A 21525-nucleotide genomic window follows, 5' to 3' on the forward strand; every position below is an offset into this window, starting at 1 on the left:
CAAGAAATTGTGTGGGGTTTGTTAATATTCTGCTTTCTAATACTTTAGGAAGTACAAGGAATTTGTCAAAACATTTCATTTTGGAAAAAAATCAAACTATCCCATCCATTTCTAAGTTAAATTACTAGATAAGGGACAGAATAAGATTTTTTTAAAAAAAAAATCTCTTTAGCATTTCACTGCATATAATCCCACATATTTATCTGCCTTTGTTCTTAACTCATGAGGAAGATTAGGAATGGTATGGCTGGATGGCAAATTAAAAAAAAAAAAAAAGAAGACAAGGAAAGGCAAGATACCTGTTACCTATGCCAGCTACTCAAAGGGAGTTGAAGCCAGCCCAGGGAACCTTAGAGCCAGTATCTCTCCACGCAGCTCAAGGGAGCGTGGAATTTGCAGCCCTCCTGTCCCCACCTATTTAGTGCTGAGGCTGCATCTGTGCACTGTCACTTCCCGCTCAATAAAAAGTTAAAGGGCCTTTAACCCCAGCACTCGGGAGGCAAAGACAGGCAGATGTCTGTGAGTTCGAGGCCAGCCTGGTCTACAGAGTGAGTTCCAGTACAGGCTTCAAAGCTACACCGAGAAACCATGTCTTGAAAAACAAAAAAAAAGGACTATATAAGACCCTGTGGTTCTATCATATACCTCAAAAAGGAGAAAAAAACTTAAAAAGTTAAGAAGTATTTAACTTTTAGCTGAGTCACTCTGCGAGTGCAGAGCAGCGGCTAGGGTAACTTAGACCTACCTAGCAAACCTCAAGGTTACTTTTCTGGGGGTTGAGGGGTAGGAGGATGAGACTGTCTCACTGTCACTGAAGCTTACGCTTCAACTCCTGATCCTTTCCACTACCTGAATGGTGAGATCAGCAGAGTACACCAAGTCATTGGGTTCTCAAGGTTCCTTTAAACCAAGAGAATTCAGAGTTTGAAGAGAGGGGTAAGGGCAGTGGGAAACGTAAAGCCTTCCTGGTTTCCTGAAAACATGGGCAGGAGCGGAGCAGTGGATTTTCATTCCCTTCCTCCTGCTAGAATTAAGAATTCGGCGTCTTCTAAAATGTTCTGTACCCCTGACTAACAAATCCTCACAACTGGAGATGGAAGCTGAGGGTGGGTATTCCGTGACTCAGCAAAGGAGGACAGGGTCAAGGCTTTTGAGCCTGCTGTGCATGAGCACCCACGATGGGGCACTTCCGGTCCTCTTGGCACCCTCCATGCAATTATCCAAAGCCTGTAATGAGCTGTAATGAGTTGTCTCAGACTCAAGAAATACCTCCCACTCACGTCTGCACCATCTCTCCCCCCCATCTGAATCACTTCTGTACGTTTCTTTGACAACCAGCAGCCCATTGATATGCTCTAAAATCACACCTCCACATTTCTTGAAAAATACAATTGTGCCTCAAACGCAGGCAAATTCAGATTCCAATTTCTTTAGCTCTGTGCCGTCTTTAAAGGCTTGGACAATCTAGTCCATGCTCATATCCGTATAAAAATCCCACTAGTGGGAACAGGTTATTGGTCCCAAAGCCTGTAAGCCATCTCATTTGCGCTGGCCTTAGCATTCAAAGCTGATTCTAACAAGTGTATGCGACCGTTTCAGCACCTGCCCCACGTACCAAAGTTGCTAAGTCACTTGAAATAGAAAATTCAGATTTTTTTTTTGTTCCGTGTTAAAGACTTAGAAGGCAAGCGGCTCCTTCCACAACATCTCCTTCGGCAAAGTTCCAGTACTTGGGGCCAAAAGAACAAGATACGACTAGAGGTGTCCAGCTCGCTCTTAAACTCAGCGACCTGCCTCGTTATACCTAAAACCAGGAGCCAGGCGACGCCGTCACGTGACCTGTTTAATGGCGTCACAGGGACACGTGGTTCTAGATACTTCGTTCCCTCCCCCTCAGGGGTGGATTGTTGACAACGCCGCCAGCGGTCACGTGACCTGACGTCACCTCCACCTCCCTTCCCTGAAATCTCAGGCTCCGGATGCGCCTGTCTCTCCCCGTCCGGCCGAACCTGAAACTAGCGACGGGGGGAGAGAGGCAAGGTAGCGTGTGGCCGCAGGCGGCCTCGGGCCCGTCGCGCCCGGCGTGAACAGGGAGCGGGCTCGGCGCGGCTCCCCACAGGAAATCAGCCCGGAAGACGGACCCTGGCGCGGGCCGCGGCCGCGCGCGCGCCCACTCGCCCCGCCCCCTCCCCCCTCCTTTCCGCGGTGGTACTGGCGGAGGGCGGAGGGATCTGGAGGCGGCGGAGGGAGACGTCATTGCAGGGTTGTTTTTGCAGTCTCGGCGGCGGCGGCGACACACAGTGATTCGGCCGCTGCGCCGGGGGGTGGGGGGGCCGAGCGGGACTCTTTTCTTTCAGACTGACCGCGGGGCAGCTGCGGAGCATGTCGACCCCGGCCCGTAGGAGGCTCATGCGGGATTTCAAGCGGTAAGGGCCCTCGCCTTATAGTCCAATATGACGGCCCCTTCCTGAACCCGCGGGACTGCAGGGCGGGGATCCGGGACATCTTCCCCTTAGTGACCCTGACGGACTGTGGGCCTGCGGGATCCGCGGCAGCCTCGGCTTACTGGCGGTTCCCACTCTCTCGCCTGCTGCCTCCCTTTGAGTGAGGATGGTCGGTACTACTGCCTTCTGCCTTCCCCCTCCCCCCAAAGTAGGAAGGTGGCCATCGCTGGGCCTACGTGTCCCCAAGGCCCATCAAGGCCAGATGCCGACGCCTCCGAGCCCGCCTCTGCACCCTGCGGCGTCCCCTCCCCAGCCGGTGCGAGCGAGCTCCGCCTGAGGCTCAGGCCTCGCCTGGCCGACCAGTCCAGCTTTGTTCCAGCGCCCCGCGGACTCCCGTTTGGAGCGGGGTTAGGGTGAATCCTACCCCACGTCCCTTCCCTTTCTGCTGCGTTGAGGATGGGGTCTGCCGCGCGAGGGCCGGAGGTGGTTAGCTCATCCCCCGAAACCCGACCCTGCCCCCGCCCACCTGGAAGGACCTTGAGAACTGGCTCGGGAAACCTGGGCCGAGAGATGGCCACTCTAGTGGCTGCCAGTGCCTTCTGGAACTGAGATCTGGCTGCCGAATAAAGGCCTATCTATAGCCTCCCGAGCCTGGAGAAATGCCTCCCGTCAGCCGGGAGCTCATCTGATACTCCACCTGGGCCTCCTTTTGGAAAATAGGGGTTTGTTAGGAAATACAGGGCTTGGAGGAAGAAGATGACATCTTCCCTCCTCTTCCAGTTGTTTCTTTCCGTGAAAACGTATTAGTGCAGAACAGTACCCCAAGTCCAGCGTCAAGATATTCTTTAAAGTTTTCTGGTCAGACCTGCCGTGATTGAGACAAATCTGTAATATAAAAACTTAGATTTGCCGCTCAGGAAGCAACCTTCACTTCGCCATTATAGAGCCCCGTGTGAGGCGTTTGGAAGCCTTTGTCTTGGGCCCTTGACAACTTCATCGTTTAATTCATTCGCTGCTGCTTTTAGCCACTTAAAAGTGGGGAGTCAAGCAGTAGGCAGTTCCTGTCAGTGGCCTAATCTGCTTGAGGTTGACCAAACAATACACTTTTTGTTGCCAAGTGCCCTACCACCTGAAGATGGTGTAGCGCTTAATGGAGAGGTTTTGTTTGTTTTTAATCTGCCGGGCAAGGATGCCCTTTTTTGGTGCAAAAGTCAGCCAGGGCTTGAAGTCACTGTGTTTGATTAGCTCCCTGACTGAAATGCAAATAAAACTCCCCAGTTACATCCATTGTTATCTCTTGTCCATTTTTGCAATTCCTGTACTTGATTCTAAGTTGAATACACCTTGCCTTTGGTGGTTTTCCAAGGATCTTCAGGTTAAAAAAATTTGATGATGACGTCTGGTGAAGTCTCCTGGTCTTAGAGATAGATTTTGCCTTCAAACAGCCTTGAAAATAGAGGCTGCTGGAAAAGCTAGCTGGAGCTTCTGGCTTCTTTAGAAAGCCGGTGTCTGAAGCACAGGGTGTGAAGTAAAACTTGCTTTCTAGTTACACTGAATGTGGTTTTTAGTCATTTAGCATATACAGAGATTTGCTATGTTTTTATGTTGTACAGTTTCTGTGGTTAGGACTGGTGAGCCTTGGATGGTAGGAAAGGTGTAGGTTCTCTGTTTTGTTGTTTTTGTTTTTCGAGACAGGGTTTGTCAGTGTAGCCCTGGCTGTCCTGGAACTCACTCTGTAGACCAGGCTCGTCTCCAACTCACAAGATACCCGATACCTGCCTCTGCCTACACCTACCAAGTGCTGGATTTAAAGGTGTGTACCACCACCGCCTGACATAAGCTGCTGGTTCTCTAGCAGTAGTTTTTATTGTTGAGATTGTAAGCTCTCAGTGGGTTAAGAGTGCAGTCTGGAAACATGAGTTCTTCAAGAGCCCGTATCTTAAATCTCGCTGTGTGAAGAGGGATGATCTCTTAGGCCTTTGTAGTTAGAGATCACTTTAGTATTAATGCGTGTATTAACCTGGTTGACTCATTTAAGTTGTGGTTCATTCCCACTCCAACAATAACAAGGTCATTCTAGCCAGCCTCTCAGAATAGGTTCAGTAGAATTTGACCTCACTGACATTTATGTTCAACTCTGAAAATGACCACTCTGGATTTCCAGATTGCAAGAGGACCCGCCTGTGGGGGTCAGTGGTGCACCATCTGAAAACAACATCATGCAGTGGAATGCAGTTATATTTGGGTGAGTTGAACTAGTTATCCAGGATAGCTGTGTGGGGCCTCCTTGAGAAAAGTAAGTACATAAGCACTAAGGAAAGAGGTTGAAGTAGAAATTCTCCTGGGTGGGGGCATTATCACTTAAGAAGCTGTGGTTGGACCCAGGGCCTCGTGTGCTTGCTTACTAGTGCTCCATCACTATGCTGTACGCCAAACCCCTGAAACATTTTATTGAGTCTGGGACAGTTAGATAAAATTGCTTTGCTTCTTGCTGTTATATATAGTTTTATGAGATTTTCTTTCAGTTGAGCCAGGGTGTTGAAATGTTGCCCAGGGTGATTTTGAACTGGGCTCCAGTGATCTCTTGCATTAGGCCCTCAAGTAGCTGGGATTGTGGGAGTAGGACACTGTACTGCCTATGGTACGGATTAACAGCCACTCCAGGTAACTGATAAAAACTAGGGTTCAAAGGCTTTAAGTGAAGCTTGCCTACCATGTATACAGTCCTGTGTTTGATCCCCAGCACTAAAAATAAGTAAATATTTTAAATTAAATGGAGTGATGAAGGAGATGAAATAAATTATCTCATTCAGTGTTTGTGCTCATGTTGTTGGAGGTGTAAAAGGGCTTAGAATCAAATACCGAGACCTTTGCTGTGACAAGAGTTTCAGCTACAAATCATCTGTGTCCTGAGCAGGAATGTGTTAGCATGCATGATGGTGGCATTGAACTAGGCCACTTTCCACATTGCAGCCAAACGCTCCATCGCCAAGCTACACTCAGACTCTTAAAATGGTATTTTGAGGTGGACTGTTGACAGGGTTAGCATGCAGCCCTTTGATTCAGCACTTGGAGACTAAAGTCCAGGCTGCGTAATGGAACCAGCTCACAAAAAGCAAAACAAAAGTTTAGAAAATCTACATGACTTTCCCAGATTGTCCTCAAACTTAGAATCCTCTTACCTCAACCTTCCCAATGCATGGGCCACCATACTTAATACATCCTTAAATTCCTATTTATTATTATTTTGTGTATGTGTGTGAGAGAGACCATGTGACTGTGTATATGACTGTGTGAGTGAGTGTAGGTGCCTGTAACCCACAGCACTCAATATAAAGGTGTAAGATGGCAACTATTAAGTCACTTCTGTTCCTTCATCATGGCTTCCAGGGATAGCATAGCAAGCACTTTTACTTGCTGAACCATCTTGCAAGCCCTGCATATCCTTTTTGATTATGTGTGTCTGTTGGTATGTATGGGATTGTGGGAATTTGCCACTACAGCAGACTGTGGTATGGTTTTATAGTCAACCCAGGTAATTGATTAAAAACTAGGATCTTAAGGGGATGTGAGGTACAGGAGAGCAGGTGCCCATGTAAGACAGGCAGGCAGGGGTAGGGAGTCATAGCTCCTGAAGCTGTAGTTAGTTATGAGCTGCCTGAATGGGTGCTGGGAACCAAACTCCTGTAAGAGTTTCAAATACTCTTAATCACTGAGCCATCTTAGTGATGGGAGACTGGGAATGTAGCTCAGTTGGTGGAGTGCTTGTCCAGCATTCTTGAAGCCCTGGATTCAGCCATCTGTAATCATACCCCTTGGAAGACAGTCAGTAGGATCACAAATTAAGAGCCCATAACAAGACCTTATGTCAAGAAAATCAAAATAGTTAGGTGTACTGGCTCATACTTATAAATCCTAGCACTTAGGAGTCTGAGGCAGGGGCATTGCTTCAGGGTCAGGCCAGCCTGACCTGACCATGATACCCAGTTTTTTTCTCTGTGTGTGTTACACCATCCCTTTTTAAAATTTTAGTTTGAGACAGGGTATTACCAGGTTGCTCAGGCTGGTCTAATTCTCCCTTTGTATGCCAGGCAGACCTCAAACTTGACATCCTCCTGCTTCAGGCTCTTGAGTATCTGGGATTATAAGTGTATGGCATCATGCCCACTTGTATACTGTTGTTTTGGTTTGGGGTTTTTCAAGACAGGGTTTCTCTGTGTAACAGCCTAGCTGTCCCAGAACTTATTCTGTAGACCAGGCTGGCCTCGGACTCAGAGACCTGCCTCTCTGCTGGGATTAAAGGTATGTGCCTCCACGACCCAATTTTGCAGCAAAATCATAGACAAGTTTGTTGAGTAAAATTATCCTTTGGGGAGAAGAAACTTGAACATTAAAAGTTATTTCTGCTCTCTCTTGTCAGTAAAAAGCTGAGGCTGTACGTTGGCCTAGGTGTGTGTACAACTCTCTGGGTAGCAGGATGACTACAGCCTTTTCTAGTTTCCCAGTTTATTCTTCCCCTCCTTGAAGACAGAAAAGGCAGAGTAAAAAATGTCTTTTAATCAGAAATCTTCTTGTTTTCAGACCAGAAGGGACACCCTTTGAAGATGGTGAGTAATTGTTAATTATTTTATGATATTAAATGGGTGCTTTTAAGTCAGGGATTCGAATACCAACACACCTATTTGAAGCCTTTAGTGTTCTAAGCAAGCACTCCACTGCCAAGCTCTCCCCAACTCCTGAATCCATAGTTACCAGTAGCTCCAAGCTTCACTACTTAGCGCGTGTAACACCCAAAGCATTCTGCAGTCTTTTGCAAGTTGGTTATATCTAACAGGAGCCAGGAAATGGGGGAGAATGGTTCAAATCTGTAATCAAAATTACATTTATTAAATTGATTTTAAGCAGGTACTTACAGATTTTCTCTAATTAAAGTAGATCTTAAAAAATTAACAGCTTTGCTGTAATTATCAAAGTGACTTCATAATTTATCCTATTAACTTATTTGACAAGAATAATGGCTGTGAACTATTTGTCAGGGAATAACCTGAAAGTCTAATAAACAAGTACTTGGACTTTGAAATATTGCCTGTTGAAGAACAATAGGGCCGATCTAGGCATAAGTCTTAGACAGAAGTACTGTAAAATAATCTAGATCTGTATTTGAGATGGATCTCACTGTAGCCCCTTCTGGTGACTGGGACTCAGAGAAAATCCCCCTGCCTCTGCCTTCTAAGTGCCGGGATTGTCCTCTTTCTTACTAAATATGTATGCATGTGTTAGAGATATGTGCCACACTGCCATACTTATTTCTAGGTAGGGATAAGAAATCCAAGGAGGTATCAAGTGACTGTAGCAGCTGTTTTTGTTTTTAAGCTATCTCAGGATGTCTCAGTTGCGTTCAATCCACAAACCCTTTCTGGTGTCTTGAGTCCTCTTTCAGGAGGATTCTGTGACCATCTTAATACTAATTGTTGACCTTTGCATTGCTGATATAGAAACAGTTTGAGCTAGAGCTGTACCTAAATAATTGAGCATCTAAGAGCAAGTTGAGACCTTGGCCCACACTATTGTAACAGTCGCTGTGTTCTTTGTATGGTAAAATGTCTTGGTGACAGTGGGAGTTGCTGGTGACCTCTCGGTCTGCTCCTTGATGTTGTGCATGATGACAGCACATGACAGAACCACTTCTGCAGTTGAGTCAGTCACAGCTTGGGCTGCTGGTGTGTTCGTGAAACATGCTTACTTGAAAGGATGACTGACAGACCTGGAGAAGTAGCTGGGTGGTGGAGTGTGGCTGCCATGGCCTTGGGTCTTGGGTCTAGTCTCTAGCATTGTCAAAGATTGACAAAACCAAAACTTTATCCAAAGTACAAAAGAGCTTAGTGTAATTGAGTACAGAATGTTTATTGATAAGATTGTAGGTGGTTCATTGCAACGAACGTTTAAAAAAAAATCTTATGCAATAGCAAACCAGTCTAAAGGGGCTATAAAAATCACATATTGTATGAGGCCAGATTTTCTTATGTACTATGCTACAATCAAAAAATAGATTGCAACAGATTGTATTTAGATAAGAGAACCCAGCTGTCTTCTTTAAACCAAGTCTTAAAGAGAAATGTAAAAATAATGATGTACCTATCACTAGCATGTTAAAAGTATGTTATTTAGCATGTCTGTAAGTATATTTAGGTTAATTGTAAGGCTCAGTTCTTTTTGATGAATTGTAGGATTTTCTGAGTTACTGTTTTGATAGCTTAAGAATGGCCCTCCAGGTGTGTCAGGCTAGCTCTTGTCACTGAGCTGACATTATTCCAACCCCATTCTGTGTTGAGACAAGGTACTGCAGAATTGTTCAGGCTGGCCTAGAACTTGAAGTCCTCTTGTCTCAGCTGTCTGTGTAGCCAGGGTTACAGTATTTCCCATGCACCCCACCCACCCAGGCTTGAATCTGCTCACTAGACAAGGGTTCTGTCGCTGAGCCATGTCCCCAACTGTCAAATCACAGTTTCTAGTCCAACCTCCAGTAGGTATCACCAGTGGCTTATTGGAGGCAGTCTATGCAGAAACACAAGATCTGGTTGTTTACATCTCAGAGATTTTTACAGTTACTATTTTAATTAAATGCTGCTTTTAAAAACAACATTTAGTTGGGCAGTAGTGATGCATGTCTTCAATCCCAGTGCTCAGGAACCAGAGACAGATGAGTATGAGTTTGAGACCAACCTGGTCTCCAGGGTTGAGTTCCAGGACTGTTATACAGAGAAACCCTGTCTCAAAAAAAAAAAAAAAAAAAAAACCACCAAATTTTAGAAATCAGAAAGTGGTAATAATTAAACCAAATGTTTTCTAATTTGTCTACCACTTGGTACTGTCTGGCTCTTAGAGTTCTTTTATCTGTTGCCATGGTGAGTTATCATAGTGAATGCTGTTCTGTTCACCTCAGTTTCATGAATTCACTCCTTGCCCATAGTGGGATTAATACTGATGAGTGGTCTTGAGACCAAAACCTTAAGATTAACTATCCCATACTTGTGCTTGAGATTGTATATGGTCCAGCTGTTTTTATAAATTGCAAAAATTAAAATGTAAACTTCAAATATGTAAGGGCTGGAGGTGTAGGTCAGTGAAGAGTATATGCTTGAGATATATATGAGGCCTTTGGTTTGATCCTCAGCATAGTAGTTAAGGCTAGCTTTATTAACTGTCTCAGTTACCCCTATTAATATATGTGCACATAAGAAATAAGGCTTTATTTGACTTCTTTCTATCTTTAGTCTCTAACCTAAATTTCCAGCCAACCGCAAAACAAAAAGTAACGAAATGGAGATTGTGTTCCAATCTATGAGGAGTAAAGATGTAAACTAGCCAGTTTGTTTTTAGCATGTTCAAAAAAAGAAGCTAGAAGTACCTTTCCTATCAGCAGCCAGGCCTAAGCTGTCCTTTGCAGTTGGTAATCAGCTCTCAGAATCCTTTGGCACCCTCCTTTTAAGCTGTAAACTTTCTAGTTCCTTAAGTGTGAATTTTTAAAATTTTAGTAGTTGGCCCAGTAAGTAGCCTTTCAAAAATAAGACATTCGGGACTGGTGAGATAGCTCAGAGGGTAAAGGAGTTGGCCCCACAAACTGACAACCTGAGTTTACTCCCAGAGAGTGGCCAGTCAGGAATTCAAGGCCATCCTCGGCTACTTAGGTGGGAAGAAAGAACTAACTTCAGAACAAATTTGGCCTCTGACCTCCACACACACATACCCTGGTGCGATGCCCATCTGCACACACAAATCATGCACCCCCAATCAGTCAGCTAAATGTGACCATTACCACTTCCACACTTCTGTAGTAGCCCATGAAAATGCATGTCCTCCAAGTGCTTGCCAGCATCGCTTGTCCACAGTCTAACACAGAAGTACGTTAGATGTTTTATATGCTAAGAGTTCTCCAGCTAATGTGTGGTTGTGCAAAATCTGATATGGAATTAAGATTTATTTAAAAGTAATGTTTGTCTTTACTGTAATTTGGTTTGTTTTCTACCTAGGTACCTTTAAACTAGTAATAGAATTTTCTGAAGAATATCCAAATAAACCACCAACCGTTAGGTTTTTATCCAAAATGTTTCATCCAAATGGTAAGTAGCAGCTTCTTAGAATTTTTTCAGTGATGGGAAAAGGGTGCTGGAGGGTTTGTCCCTCCCCGTGGGTATAGCTTATTCTTAGAGTTAGAACCTGTTTTCAGATACTGCTTCCATGCCCGTGTTAGCCACAGTTTTGTTGCTAGAATCCTAACAAGGTTCCATGTCTGAGGTAAAGTAATTTTAATAACATCTGAATTAAAAGTAATAAACATCTATTTGCTTAAAGAACATAAACTTCCCCTGAAATTTGGCTTCTGAAAACATCACATTCAAGCCAGAGGGTGGGCAATCAGGAGTTCAAGGCCATCCTTAGCTACTTAGCAACTTCACAGTCAGCCTGGACTTCAGTGAGACTCTGTCTTCCAAAATAAAAATACAGATTTTAAGGCCTTCAAAATGTCTCAGTGGGTAAGGGTACCTTGCCATCAAGTCTGCCAGCCTGAGTTCAATCCCCAGGACTCCCGTGATAGAGAGATCTTCTGACCTCCACACATGTTACTTGATGAACACTCATTTCTGCGTGTGCACACTCAAATGAGTAAAATGATAAATGATGGGATCTCATAGCCACGCTGGCCTTCATTTTGATGTATATATTCAAGGATGACTTGGAACTCAAGGATCTACTGGTTGCAGGTCTGAGTGCTCACATAACAGATGCCACCACACCCAGTTTAAGTGGTACTAGGGATCAAACTCCCAAGTTTACACAGTAGGCAAGCACTCTACAGACTAAGCTACATCTCCAGTCCTGGGTTGACAGACAGACAGATATACATACAGTGTTTGCCATTCTATTTGCCCGTTTTTATTTATTATTTATTTATTTGGTTTTTCAAGACAGGACCTTTTTTTGTAGATCAGGCTTGGTCTTGAATTCAGAGATCCACCTTAGTGCTAGTATTAAAGGTGTGCACCACCACACCCAGCCTACTTGTCCATTTTAATTACACAATTCAGTGGAGTTTTAGTATAGTCACAGGCACAATAAAACCATCAAAATGACCAGCTTTCCTTTTTCTTTTGAGATAACAGTCTGAATGTTTTGTGTTAATGAATTCTTAACACATGACCCTTACTTACTTTTCATCTACATAAACCTTTTGTCTGTTGTGGTTCAACTGTATCCCCAGCCTTTGAGCTGTCATTTGTCTCTGTTGCTTGAATAATGTTTTACTATTTTACTATTTAGATATATTCTGTTTACCTGTTAATCAGTTGATGGACATTTGGATTCAAGTTTTCTTTTGGCATCTTAAAAAAATCAAAACTAGTTCAAAACTTTAAAATTATCAAATGTTGTTCTGAGTATGACATTTGCTTCTATAGAGCTGATGAGAAGCATCTGGACTGAGTTTAACCGTTAGTAATACTGAGTACACAGAGAACAAGGTGAGGCCAGGAGAGTAGATATGATTACCCAGAGATTAATAATGGGGATAGAAGAGAAGCCCTAGGATGGAGCCCTGAGGAAAGGCAGGCGCACACACACAAACACATACACACTCACACTCCTTAACCCTGTTGCTATAGAGAATATTGTGGTCACTGGGGTATTTCAGTTTGGCAATACTGCCAGGAGTAGTAGAACATGCTTATAATCTCAACACTTGGGAGATAGAGAGAGGCAGGAGGATCAGAAGCTCACTGCTCTCCTAGGCTCCATAGCAGGCCTGGGCTACATGAGACTCTTCTAAAAGAATGAAATCCCGTACATTGGCAGTATCTGTAACATTGACCTAAGAGGGTAGAAAGTATATCCCAGGTGGTTAAAAGTTTTTTGGTTAACTTCCTGCTACCGCTGCCTTCTACTTGTGTGTGACCAGGGGTTGGGGGATGAGGTGTATTACAAGCAAGAGTAAAGGTCAGTTATCAGTCTTAGCTGCTAATAATTTGACATAATTTTACAAATACTTGATACTTCATTTACTCTAAGTGAAGGTACTTATATACTTTTTTAAAAACCAAAATGTGGAACTACTGGATGTAATTTTTAAGTTTTTTTTTCTTCAGGCCAATTCACAGGTCAATCTCTGTGAGTTCAAGGCCAACCAGGCCTACTTAGTAAGAACCTGTCTATAAACAAAAACCCATTGTTTTCATGACAAACACAATATAGATGCCGTTTATGATGACTGTACTAGTAGTAATGTTCCATGCGTGTGTCATCATTTACTATTCTGACGATGCCAGAAACCTAACCCAGGACTTTGTCCCATGACTGTAAAATGCTCCACCTCCAGGCAGCTGTGCTGTTGTTTGGCCAGACCATTTTTTGTACCACAAGGGAATTTACTGTTTTTCTCTCATAGATAATGTAATTGTGAACATCCTACAAATAAATCTTTTAGGTATTTTTGGTAATCTTCTGAGAATACTCTCCAGGAGTGGGGTTTTTAAAGAACTCTGTTTGAGACTTAAGAAGGGTGGGGTAGTTTTGTGTTGGTGCTGGCTAGTGAACCCAGGCTCTGTACCTGTGAAACAGGCACTTGACCACTGAGCTACAGCCTTGGACCTGAAATGAAGTGATTTGTGTATATTGTGCTTTGAGAAAAATCTCTCCCTCGGCCTTCTGAAGTGAGCCAGATAATAACATAACTTCAGAACACATTTTCCTATAAGACAGAAGAGTTTTGGTTACTCCCTGATGTTCAGAGCTTATGACTTGGTCCGGTTTTGTGTTTGCTGACAAGTTCTCTTAACTAGGATGAGTCAGTGGTAACTAACTTGAGTGTTGTCTTTGCAGTGTATGCTGATGGTAGCATATGTTTAGATATTCTGCAGAACCGATGGAGTCCCACATATGATGTCTCTTCCATCTTAACTTCAATTCAGGTAAGTGTGTGTTGCAGAAGCATCACAACCTCTGCACAGTCTGTGGAGACACAACCAATTACTTAGAGCAGACTAACAACCAAGGAAGCAAACCACCACCCTGCGCCCAGGATCTAATGCAGCACTCAGACAAGGGCCTGGACTGTTCTGCACTTTGCTTAGTTGACATATGAGGTCTAATCCACAGCTTGTTTGCTCTGGCGGTGGTGGTGTCTCTTGTTGCCTAGGCTGACCGACCCATGGATGACTTTTAACCTCTGATCCTCCGGCCTCTCTTCCTGAGTGCTGCAGGTACAGGCTTATGTGCCACCGTACCTAGTCACAACCTGTTCTTAATCATGCTACACATTGTCACAGGTCAGACTTACTCATGCCCACATAGTATCTTGGGGCGGGAGGAGTAAAGGTGATTGCTTAGAAAACCACAGGGACCTCTAGGAACTGCCAAATCAAAGAACTGTGGCCTGTTTTGTCCCATCCAGGAAAGTCTGTAAAAAGGGCAGTAGCTGTTGACCAGTGAGTCTGGGGAGGCTGTTGTAGCTGTGCTGATTTGAGGGGAACAAAAGATCTTTCGATTTATGTCCATCTTCCTGAGCCTTTTCCTCTACTGTTAGTTCTCATCTCTAGAGAACATCATTATGATGTTTCATTGACCCGTGTTCATACCTACTTCCCTACTACCTGTCTGTCCTGCTTACCCTCTGTCCTTCTGTCCCATCCCTGTATGTTGTATCCTCCTCCCCCCACAGCCGTCCACCATAATCCACTTCTGTTTCCATGTTCCATGTATTTAAAGGTATATTCTACATAGAAGAGCAACCATTACCTTAAGTTGCTTATTACTCTCTGCTCTTCCCTTCCCACTGTGGTCACCTTTACTATTCTATTCCCTTCTTGCTAAGTGTGTTTCATTTATCAAAGGAACAAGGCTTGCCTACAGATTTGCTGAGTGTCCACAGTAATGTTTAGGCCTGGGGGGTGTGGTTAGGAGTAAAGCACCTAGTAAGCTGGAGACCTGAACAACACCCAAAAACAAATAATGAAAATAACAGTTACTAAGGTATTACGGGTGTTGTAGTTTATTTCCTGGTGAGGAAGTTCTTATATGCTAATGAATATTGTACTTGGCTGATTTCCTTGAAATGGGAGGTCTCAAGGCACTGGGAGATGTTTTGGAAGCTTATGTTCTTGAGTAGCAGAAACCTGTTTCATGCCATTTCTCATGGCTTTGAGGCCTAAAAGATGGCTTAGGAACTTCCAAATAATTCTGTTTTGAATAATTTTTTGTCCTCATCTGATCCCTATTAATGTAACACATAACTGAAAAGCATTCTCTTCTTTCTTTTAGTCTCTGTTGGATGAACCGAATCCAAATAGTCCAGCGAATAGCCAAGCAGCACAGCTTTATCAGGAAAACAAGCGGGAGTATGAGAAGAGAGTTTCGGCCATTGTTGAGCAAAGCTGGAATGACTCATAATAGACACCTGGTCTGTTCATCTTTCATCGTTGTTGTGTATAATTTACCTCCCAGTAGAAAGGCTAGCCAGTTTTAAGTGCCACGGGTTTTAAGAATTCTGCAAAGAAAAAAGAAAAAGTCCTTCAGTTTAGAACCTACAAAAGCTTGTGTATCTTGATTAATGTACTTTTTATTGCATGGTGTGAACTAAGTTATTGCTGCATAAATTTGTAATATATCCTGTTTGTATTTTTTTCCAAGTGTATAATGTTGGTGTGGAGTTTTCATGACAGAATATACACATTTTGTAAATCTGTACTTTTTTCAAATATTGAATGCCTTATTTTTGAATTCTTTAGATTTTTAAATTGGAGAAAAGCACTTAAAGTTTTTTATATATGAATATTACATGTAAAGCTGTTAAAATACATAACTTCAGTGCAAGAGACTTTGTCACTTGTTTCCTTATCTGTGCAGGAGGGACTGAGAAGTCTCTAGCTCTCCACCAGTTGAGAGCTTCATTTCCAACTGCAGAAGATCATACTTCTATTTTATCAAGAAAGTCTGCAAATTTGATTCTAAAACCAATTCTGATCTCCGGCTTTATTTTGAATGTACTTCTGTTAGTTCAGTTAACTAATTATAGACTTACTGGTCTGATTCTGTCCAGCTCTGTATTTGGGCCACTTGTTAACGTGCATTTCTCATGTTAAACTGTACCTATTGTGACTTCACAATTGGCACTCGCCCACGAGCAGAGCTGACGTTCTCTGCAGTGTGGCAGCACCTTCACAGGCTTTTGATTAAGAAAGTAAAGCCATCACCATTTACCAAACGCCGGGCCGCAGTATTAACAATGGCCGGTTGCGTTGGTTTGAGCAAGGCAGAGATTTGGAAAGAATATTGGTGTAACTTGAATATTTGCAAACTACCTTTTAATGCAGCTGCGCGCTACCTGTTTATTCTGGAACTGTTGAGCACCAGGGCCTGCCGAGTTGCTTCTCACCTCCTCAGTTGTATACAAGTTGTACTGCATCTTAGTTTACTGGATAGATTTAAAACACAGTATTGTAGAAAGCTAATACAAAGCTATCCTATGCCTTCAAATAGTATAGAAAATGGAAAATATACAAGTAAATTCTGTTGAACCACTTGTGTAGTCTCTCTAGTAGTTGAAACAGCTATTGCAGTGAGCCTGAGTTTCTTGTTATCCATACCAGCCTTCTAGAGATGTGCTCTGGTAACCTCTCTGTTGGAAAATTGGGCTGCAGAATGACCAAGTCTTCTGTTCACGAGCAAAGTTTAAAACGGGGATGGTTAAGAACTGGTTCTTCCCTTTAGAAGTTACTCCTCCGTGGGGCTGATGGTTCAGTGGTTAATATCATGTACTGTTTCCTCAAGAATCCTAGCTCATTTTCCTGCACCCACTTCAGACAGTTCCGAGCTGCCTGTAACTCCAGCTCCAGGAGGATCCAAAGCTCATGATTAAAATTAATACAGAAGAATGTCAAGCTATTAAGCAGAGTGTAGTGGCACATATACTCAGGAGGTGGGGGAGGGGAGGGATCATGGGTTTGAGCCTGGTCTGCACAGTGAGTTCCAGGCCACCCCACGTGTGATAATTCTGCCATTTAGCTCTAAAACAAATTCTTTCCTCCAGTGACCAGACTGTAAATAAGCAGTAGCATGAGGGATCCTCCTGTTGAGCTAAACTGTCCTGGATACTGTGTCAGCACTGCAGGGTTTTGGTTTTGTTTTGTTTTTCAAGACCAGGAGCCTGTGTGGCTTTGGAGCCTGTCCTGGAACTCTCTCTGGAAACCAGGCTGGCCTCGAACTCACAGAGATCCACCTGCCTCTGCCTCCTAAGTGATGGAATCAGAGGCGTGTGCCACCATGGCCAGGCTGATAAGCCTTTACCATACAGAAATGTTTGTTTTTACTCTCTAGATATGTTTGTACAGCAAGGAGCTAGAACTACTACTGATGTAGATTTGCATAGGGTTTTAGGTGCACTTGTGATGTGGATGTCCAATAATGGCTGGCAGAGAACAGTCCCTATGGCACTGTTCCTGAACTTCCGTTTCATTACAGGTCAGGGACCTAAGTACACAGAGATGAGGTGTCTCATTCAGGTCAGCAGCTGAAAATGAGCTGTTGTTGGAGGAGTTTGACTCTGGAACCATTAAGGAAAATCCAGGGGAATTTCACTTGTGGGGAAATACTTGATAAAGAGTTACACAGAGACTTCGCAGTGGAAAGTTTTCCTTGTCATTTCCTACCTTCATACACATACCCCATGTCAAAAGTCTAGCTAGAGAAACTTACCTGGTCTCTCTATGAAGAACCAATTTCTCAATGAACTGTTTACCCCTCCAGGAAATCCCCTTGTCTGGAGCTCCTCAAGCTTAGCCCCTTCACAACAAAATGGTTCCATTCATATAAATACCTTCCAGAGGCTGGCTGTGCGATTGCTCAGGGGGTGAAGGTGCTTGATGCCAAGCCAGAGTCAGATCTCAGGGACCCCAGAAAGAGAACTGACTTCCACAAACTGTCCTCTGACCTCTAGCCACAACCTGGTACATGTGCTCTCACACACAAACACAAAAAAATCAGGTTAAGGTCTGAGGACTGATGTAAACAAACTCATGGGTGGGAAGTAATAAAGCTGAGAGTAATGGTCTGTCTGTGCTCAGTAAACGAAATGCCCACCTACTCAGTGTGAACCGGGGTCCTTGAGTGCCAGATGAGCACTATACGAATGAGTGGCACACCGGAGGCTGGAGAGGTGGCCCAGTGTTAGAGAACACACTGCTCTTGAAGAGGACTTGAGTTCAGTTCCTGGTACCCATGCCAGGTAGCTCACCTGTAACTTGAGGGGTCCTGAAGCCTCTGACCTGTGGGCACCACCACTCGTGGACACAGATACACACATGATTTAAAAGAACACGGGTATATAGCTCAATATTTGGGAGACTGAGGCAGGATCATTACCATGAGTTTGAGGCTATCCGGGCTACACAGAGACCCTGTCTCCAGAAAGAATCATCTGAACTCAAATTTTGAGGTACTGGGAATCAAAATGGCCTCGGGCATGCTAGGCAAGTATTCTATCCATGAACTCTGTATTACCTAGCCCTGGGATGCTTTGGTGTTTCAGTTTTCCTAAGTTTGGGAGCAGACAGTGTGGCTCACAATTCTTTCTATTGTGTCCAGCCATGGGATGTGTCACGTGGGTTAGATGTGTGAATAGAAATCGAGTAGTTCAAGCTGTAGAAGTTGGGCAAAATTGTAGGAGAGAAACTTGTGCCAGGGTTAAGCTTAGTTCCCATCCAGTTAGGGAGAAAATGAGCTCCTATCTACCAGTAAAGATAATTTTCTGTCCCAGTCAGTATATGACAGCAAAGATCCCAGAAGTCATGTGACTGAAAAGACTGGCCTTTCCTCCACCTCTACCCTTTGAGGAAAGAAGACATCACTGAAGACAAGTGCCATTTTTAGTAAATTCTTCACATCATTACAATAACTGAAAAATAGTGAAGCCTTGAGGTTTTAAAGCTGCTTCTGCTCGTAGGATAGCCAGGGAATTGATTTTAGTTGTGTCTTCTACAAATGGGTGTGTCAGCAGTCCACACACAGTTCAGCATTCGCTCCAGGCACCCTCCCTGGTATACAGAAGGTTCAGACTTGGATGAACTTAACTGCCATTTATTACATAACTGACGCTCTGGCACTTACCAGACAGTGACTTGCTGAGAGCAGGTAGCCGAGCTTACTAGAGAAAGAACTTACATGGTCACAACACCACACCTCTGGGCTGGGTGTGTGGCTCAGTGGTAGAGCATCTGCTGGAGCAAGTACACAGATCTGGGTTTGATCCCCAGCCACCCCCACACACTATGCTGCATGGCTTAGATGGAAGTGAATCCCTCAGCTATGGATCAGAGCCTGTCTGTGAGCTCACTAGTCACCATCCTTAGCATCTGAGGAGGATGTCGCTGTGTCTTCAAAGCTGCCGGAAGGAAGACATTGCTGTTTCAGCAGAACTCTGAGGAGCAAAGGCTCTCCCACGCCTGCCGCCTTTCTGAAGCCCAGAGGAGAAAGTTGCTCCTTTATAAACAAGGTCTTTGGCCAAGAATACCACTGCCCACCAGCTGAATTGGCACAGTGGCGCTCCTAAAGAATGTCAGATAAAGACACTTGGAGCTCTGGCTGGTCCGTATAAAGTCAGTTTTAGAAAACATAATTGGAAGTTTTGTAACAGTTGGTTCAGAGAAAACAAGGAACAGGAAACCCCTCACCTACCACCTCATTCCAAGCCTGCGAGATACTCTCCCTTTCCATAGAAAAAGATGTGTTTGCTTGACCTGATAACTCACACACTGGCAGAGACTACGGAGCTACAGGTCACCAGCTCCAGCTACATGCATCTGTCATCACTGTCCTTTGGGAGAGAGAGCCAGGCAGATCTCTGAGCTCAAGGCCAGTCTGGTCTGCAGAGCAAGTTCCAGGACAGTAAAAGCTACACAAAAACCCTATCTCAAAAAAACTAAACAAAGAAGAAAAGCTGTCATCCTGCTGAGCTGTGTCCAGCCTTGTCCTGGAAATGTTCCCGTGTGTGCACACAAAGATGTGGTATCAGGCAGAATGAGAACTGAAGGGCTTCCTTTAGAGAGAGGCCTCTTCCATGGGGTCCTCTGCAAGCCAGCGGCACAAGCATGACCAACACTGATGCTTGGGGGTTGATGGCAAAATGCTCACTCCTGGCTTTGTTATCACACATTTATTGGGTTGTGTGTGCTAGGAACAGTCTTCTACAGACCAGGCACACCTAGAACTCTATATAGTCCAAGATAGCCTCAGAGTTAGAATCCTCCTGCCTCAAACTTCCAAGTGCCAGTAATAGCCGGTGCCATCATGATGCATTATGTATGGGTATTTTGCCTGCACAGATGTTTTTGTAATGCCTGTGCAACTGATACCTGCAGAGGTCAAGAAGGGATCATCAGAGCCCCCTTGAACTGGAGTTACAGTTAACAGTACACCATGTGAGTGCTGGGAATTGATCCAGGACCTCTGAAAGAGCAGCCAGTGCTCTTAACCACTGAGCCATCTTTCTGGCACCTTTCTTTTTTTTTTTTTTTGGTTTTTCGAGACAGGGTTTCTCTGTGGTTTTGGAGCCTGTCCTGGAACTAGCTCTTGTAGACCAGGCTGGTCTCGAACTCACAGAGATCCGCCTGCCTCTGCCTCCCGAGTGCTGGGATTCAAGGCGTGCGCCACCACCGCCTGGCGGGTTTTGTTGCTTTTTGAGACAGTCTTAGATAGCACAGACTGGCCTTGAACTTAGTATATAGTCAAGGATGACCGTAAATGTCTGTTCCTCTTGCCCTCCTCTCCTAAGTGCTAGAATTATAGGTGTGCACCACCACACCTGGTTTACACATTGGTGGGGATGGACCCAGGGCTTCATACAGTTTAGGCTGGCACTCATTCCCAACCACATAATTTCTTTTGCAAACTGAATCTTCAGCATGGAACAGCTTGAGAAGTTGCCACAGCCAGCATCAAGGATCTGGTGATAAGAGCAGCAACACGCAATACCAAAGGACAGTGAGGATCGCTTACTTTGCAGCTAGCCTCTGCAGGCGCAGGCCTTTACAGGAAACAGAAGACAGCAGAGGATTTTGGGGGGTCCAAGGTGCACACCTACCTGTAATCCCAGCACGCAGAAGGCAGAGGCAGACATCTCTCTGAGGCCAGCCTGGTCTATATAGCAAGTCCCAAGCCAGCCTGGGCTATGTAGTGGGGCTCCAACTCAGTACAACAACAACAAAATTTAACAAGTTCTAAAGATCAATACAAAGAAGAGCGAGAAACACAAATCACCAACATAACACCTGAGATACTGAAAGCCGGTGGTTGAACAGTCGGGTCAGCCCAGAACTCTAGCCAGAGTGACGGGGAATGTGGTGTTTTGCAGCACTGTGTGGGACAGGCCTCCTGTCTCAGGCAGTGCATGCTGCAGGGCAGGAGCTCAAACCCCAGACTTTCTGGTCTCAAGAAGCCTAAGTTAGGAGCTGGAGGCTGCAAGTGGCCACCAGAGAGCTTTAGCCACGGTCTGCCACTTCCCGGGGTTTGTATTTGGTTGTTGGCCTCTTGCTCAGTACCACCCGCCGTTTGTCCGTCTCACCTCTCAAGTATCTGAGGCCACATACGTGCATGCTACTGTCTCTCCAGAGAAAGGTTCTTTCTCTTGCAGCCCTGGGATGAGGTGGGAGAGCAGGGCCTCTGTGGAAACTTGCTTTTTTTTTTAGTGTGAGCCCAAGTTTGTCAAAAGCTTTGGTTCCAACATGTTCCAGCTTGTCCTCAATGGAAACCCAGGACAGGACGGAAGCAGTGACACATGCCAGGCATGTGCAAACGTGGTTTCACAAAGTCCTTCAATAAGGGGAGTCCGATTTGCCAGATGTCCCCACCAAGGGCACTGGCAATGGGACATGTCTGCGGTCACACTCACTGTGGAGAACCGAATGGACCTTTTAGGAATCGCATGTGTCTCCCTACTTCATGGAAGGCTAAGGCAGATGGAATACCAGGCCATATAGCAAGACTCAAAAATGGTCAGCCTGAAGAGAATACAGCCCAAGAGGAACACATTTTGATGTCG

The 21525-nt window shown here is 44.6% G+C and overlaps 1 protein-coding gene across 1 annotated transcript; it reads left to right on the forward strand.

The window, feature by feature from the left end:
- Positions 1-1987: 1987 nt before the first annotated feature.
- On the forward strand, positions 1988-16003 carry Ube2b (ubiquitin conjugating enzyme E2 B). The gene is made up of 6 exons (XM_005350111.3): positions 1988-2426; positions 4609-4689; positions 7026-7051; positions 10475-10564; positions 13317-13405; positions 14754-16003. The coding sequence occupies exons 1-6, from the start codon at positions 2383-2385 to the stop codon at positions 14880-14882; spliced, it is 459 nt and encodes a 152-aa protein (XP_005350168.1). The 5' UTR covers positions 1988-2382; the 3' UTR covers positions 14883-16003.
- Positions 16004-21525: the final 5522 nt, after the last annotated feature.

The sequence above is a fragment of the Microtus ochrogaster genome, chromosome 7 (assembly GCF_000317375.1).
Source record: "Microtus ochrogaster isolate Prairie Vole_2 chromosome 7, MicOch1.0, whole genome shotgun sequence".
Taxonomy (NCBI): Eukaryota; Metazoa; Chordata; class Mammalia; order Rodentia; family Cricetidae; genus Microtus; species Microtus ochrogaster.

What these genes read in the sequence shown, in the direction of transcription:
- Ube2b (XM_005350111.3), top strand. Translation starts at nt 2,383, where the DNA reads ATGTCGACCCCGGCCCGTAGGAGGCTCATGCGGGATTTCAAGCG. An exon ending in CTCATGCGGGATTTCAAGCG is followed by an intron (nt 2,427 to 4,608) that starts GTAAGGGCCCTC and finishes CTGGATTTCCAG; the next exon opens with ATTGCAAGAGGACCCGCCTG. An exon ending in TGGAATGCAGTTATATTTGG is followed by an intron (nt 4,690 to 7,025) that starts GTGAGTTGAACT and finishes TCTTGTTTTCAG; the next exon opens with ACCAGAAGGGACACCCTTTG.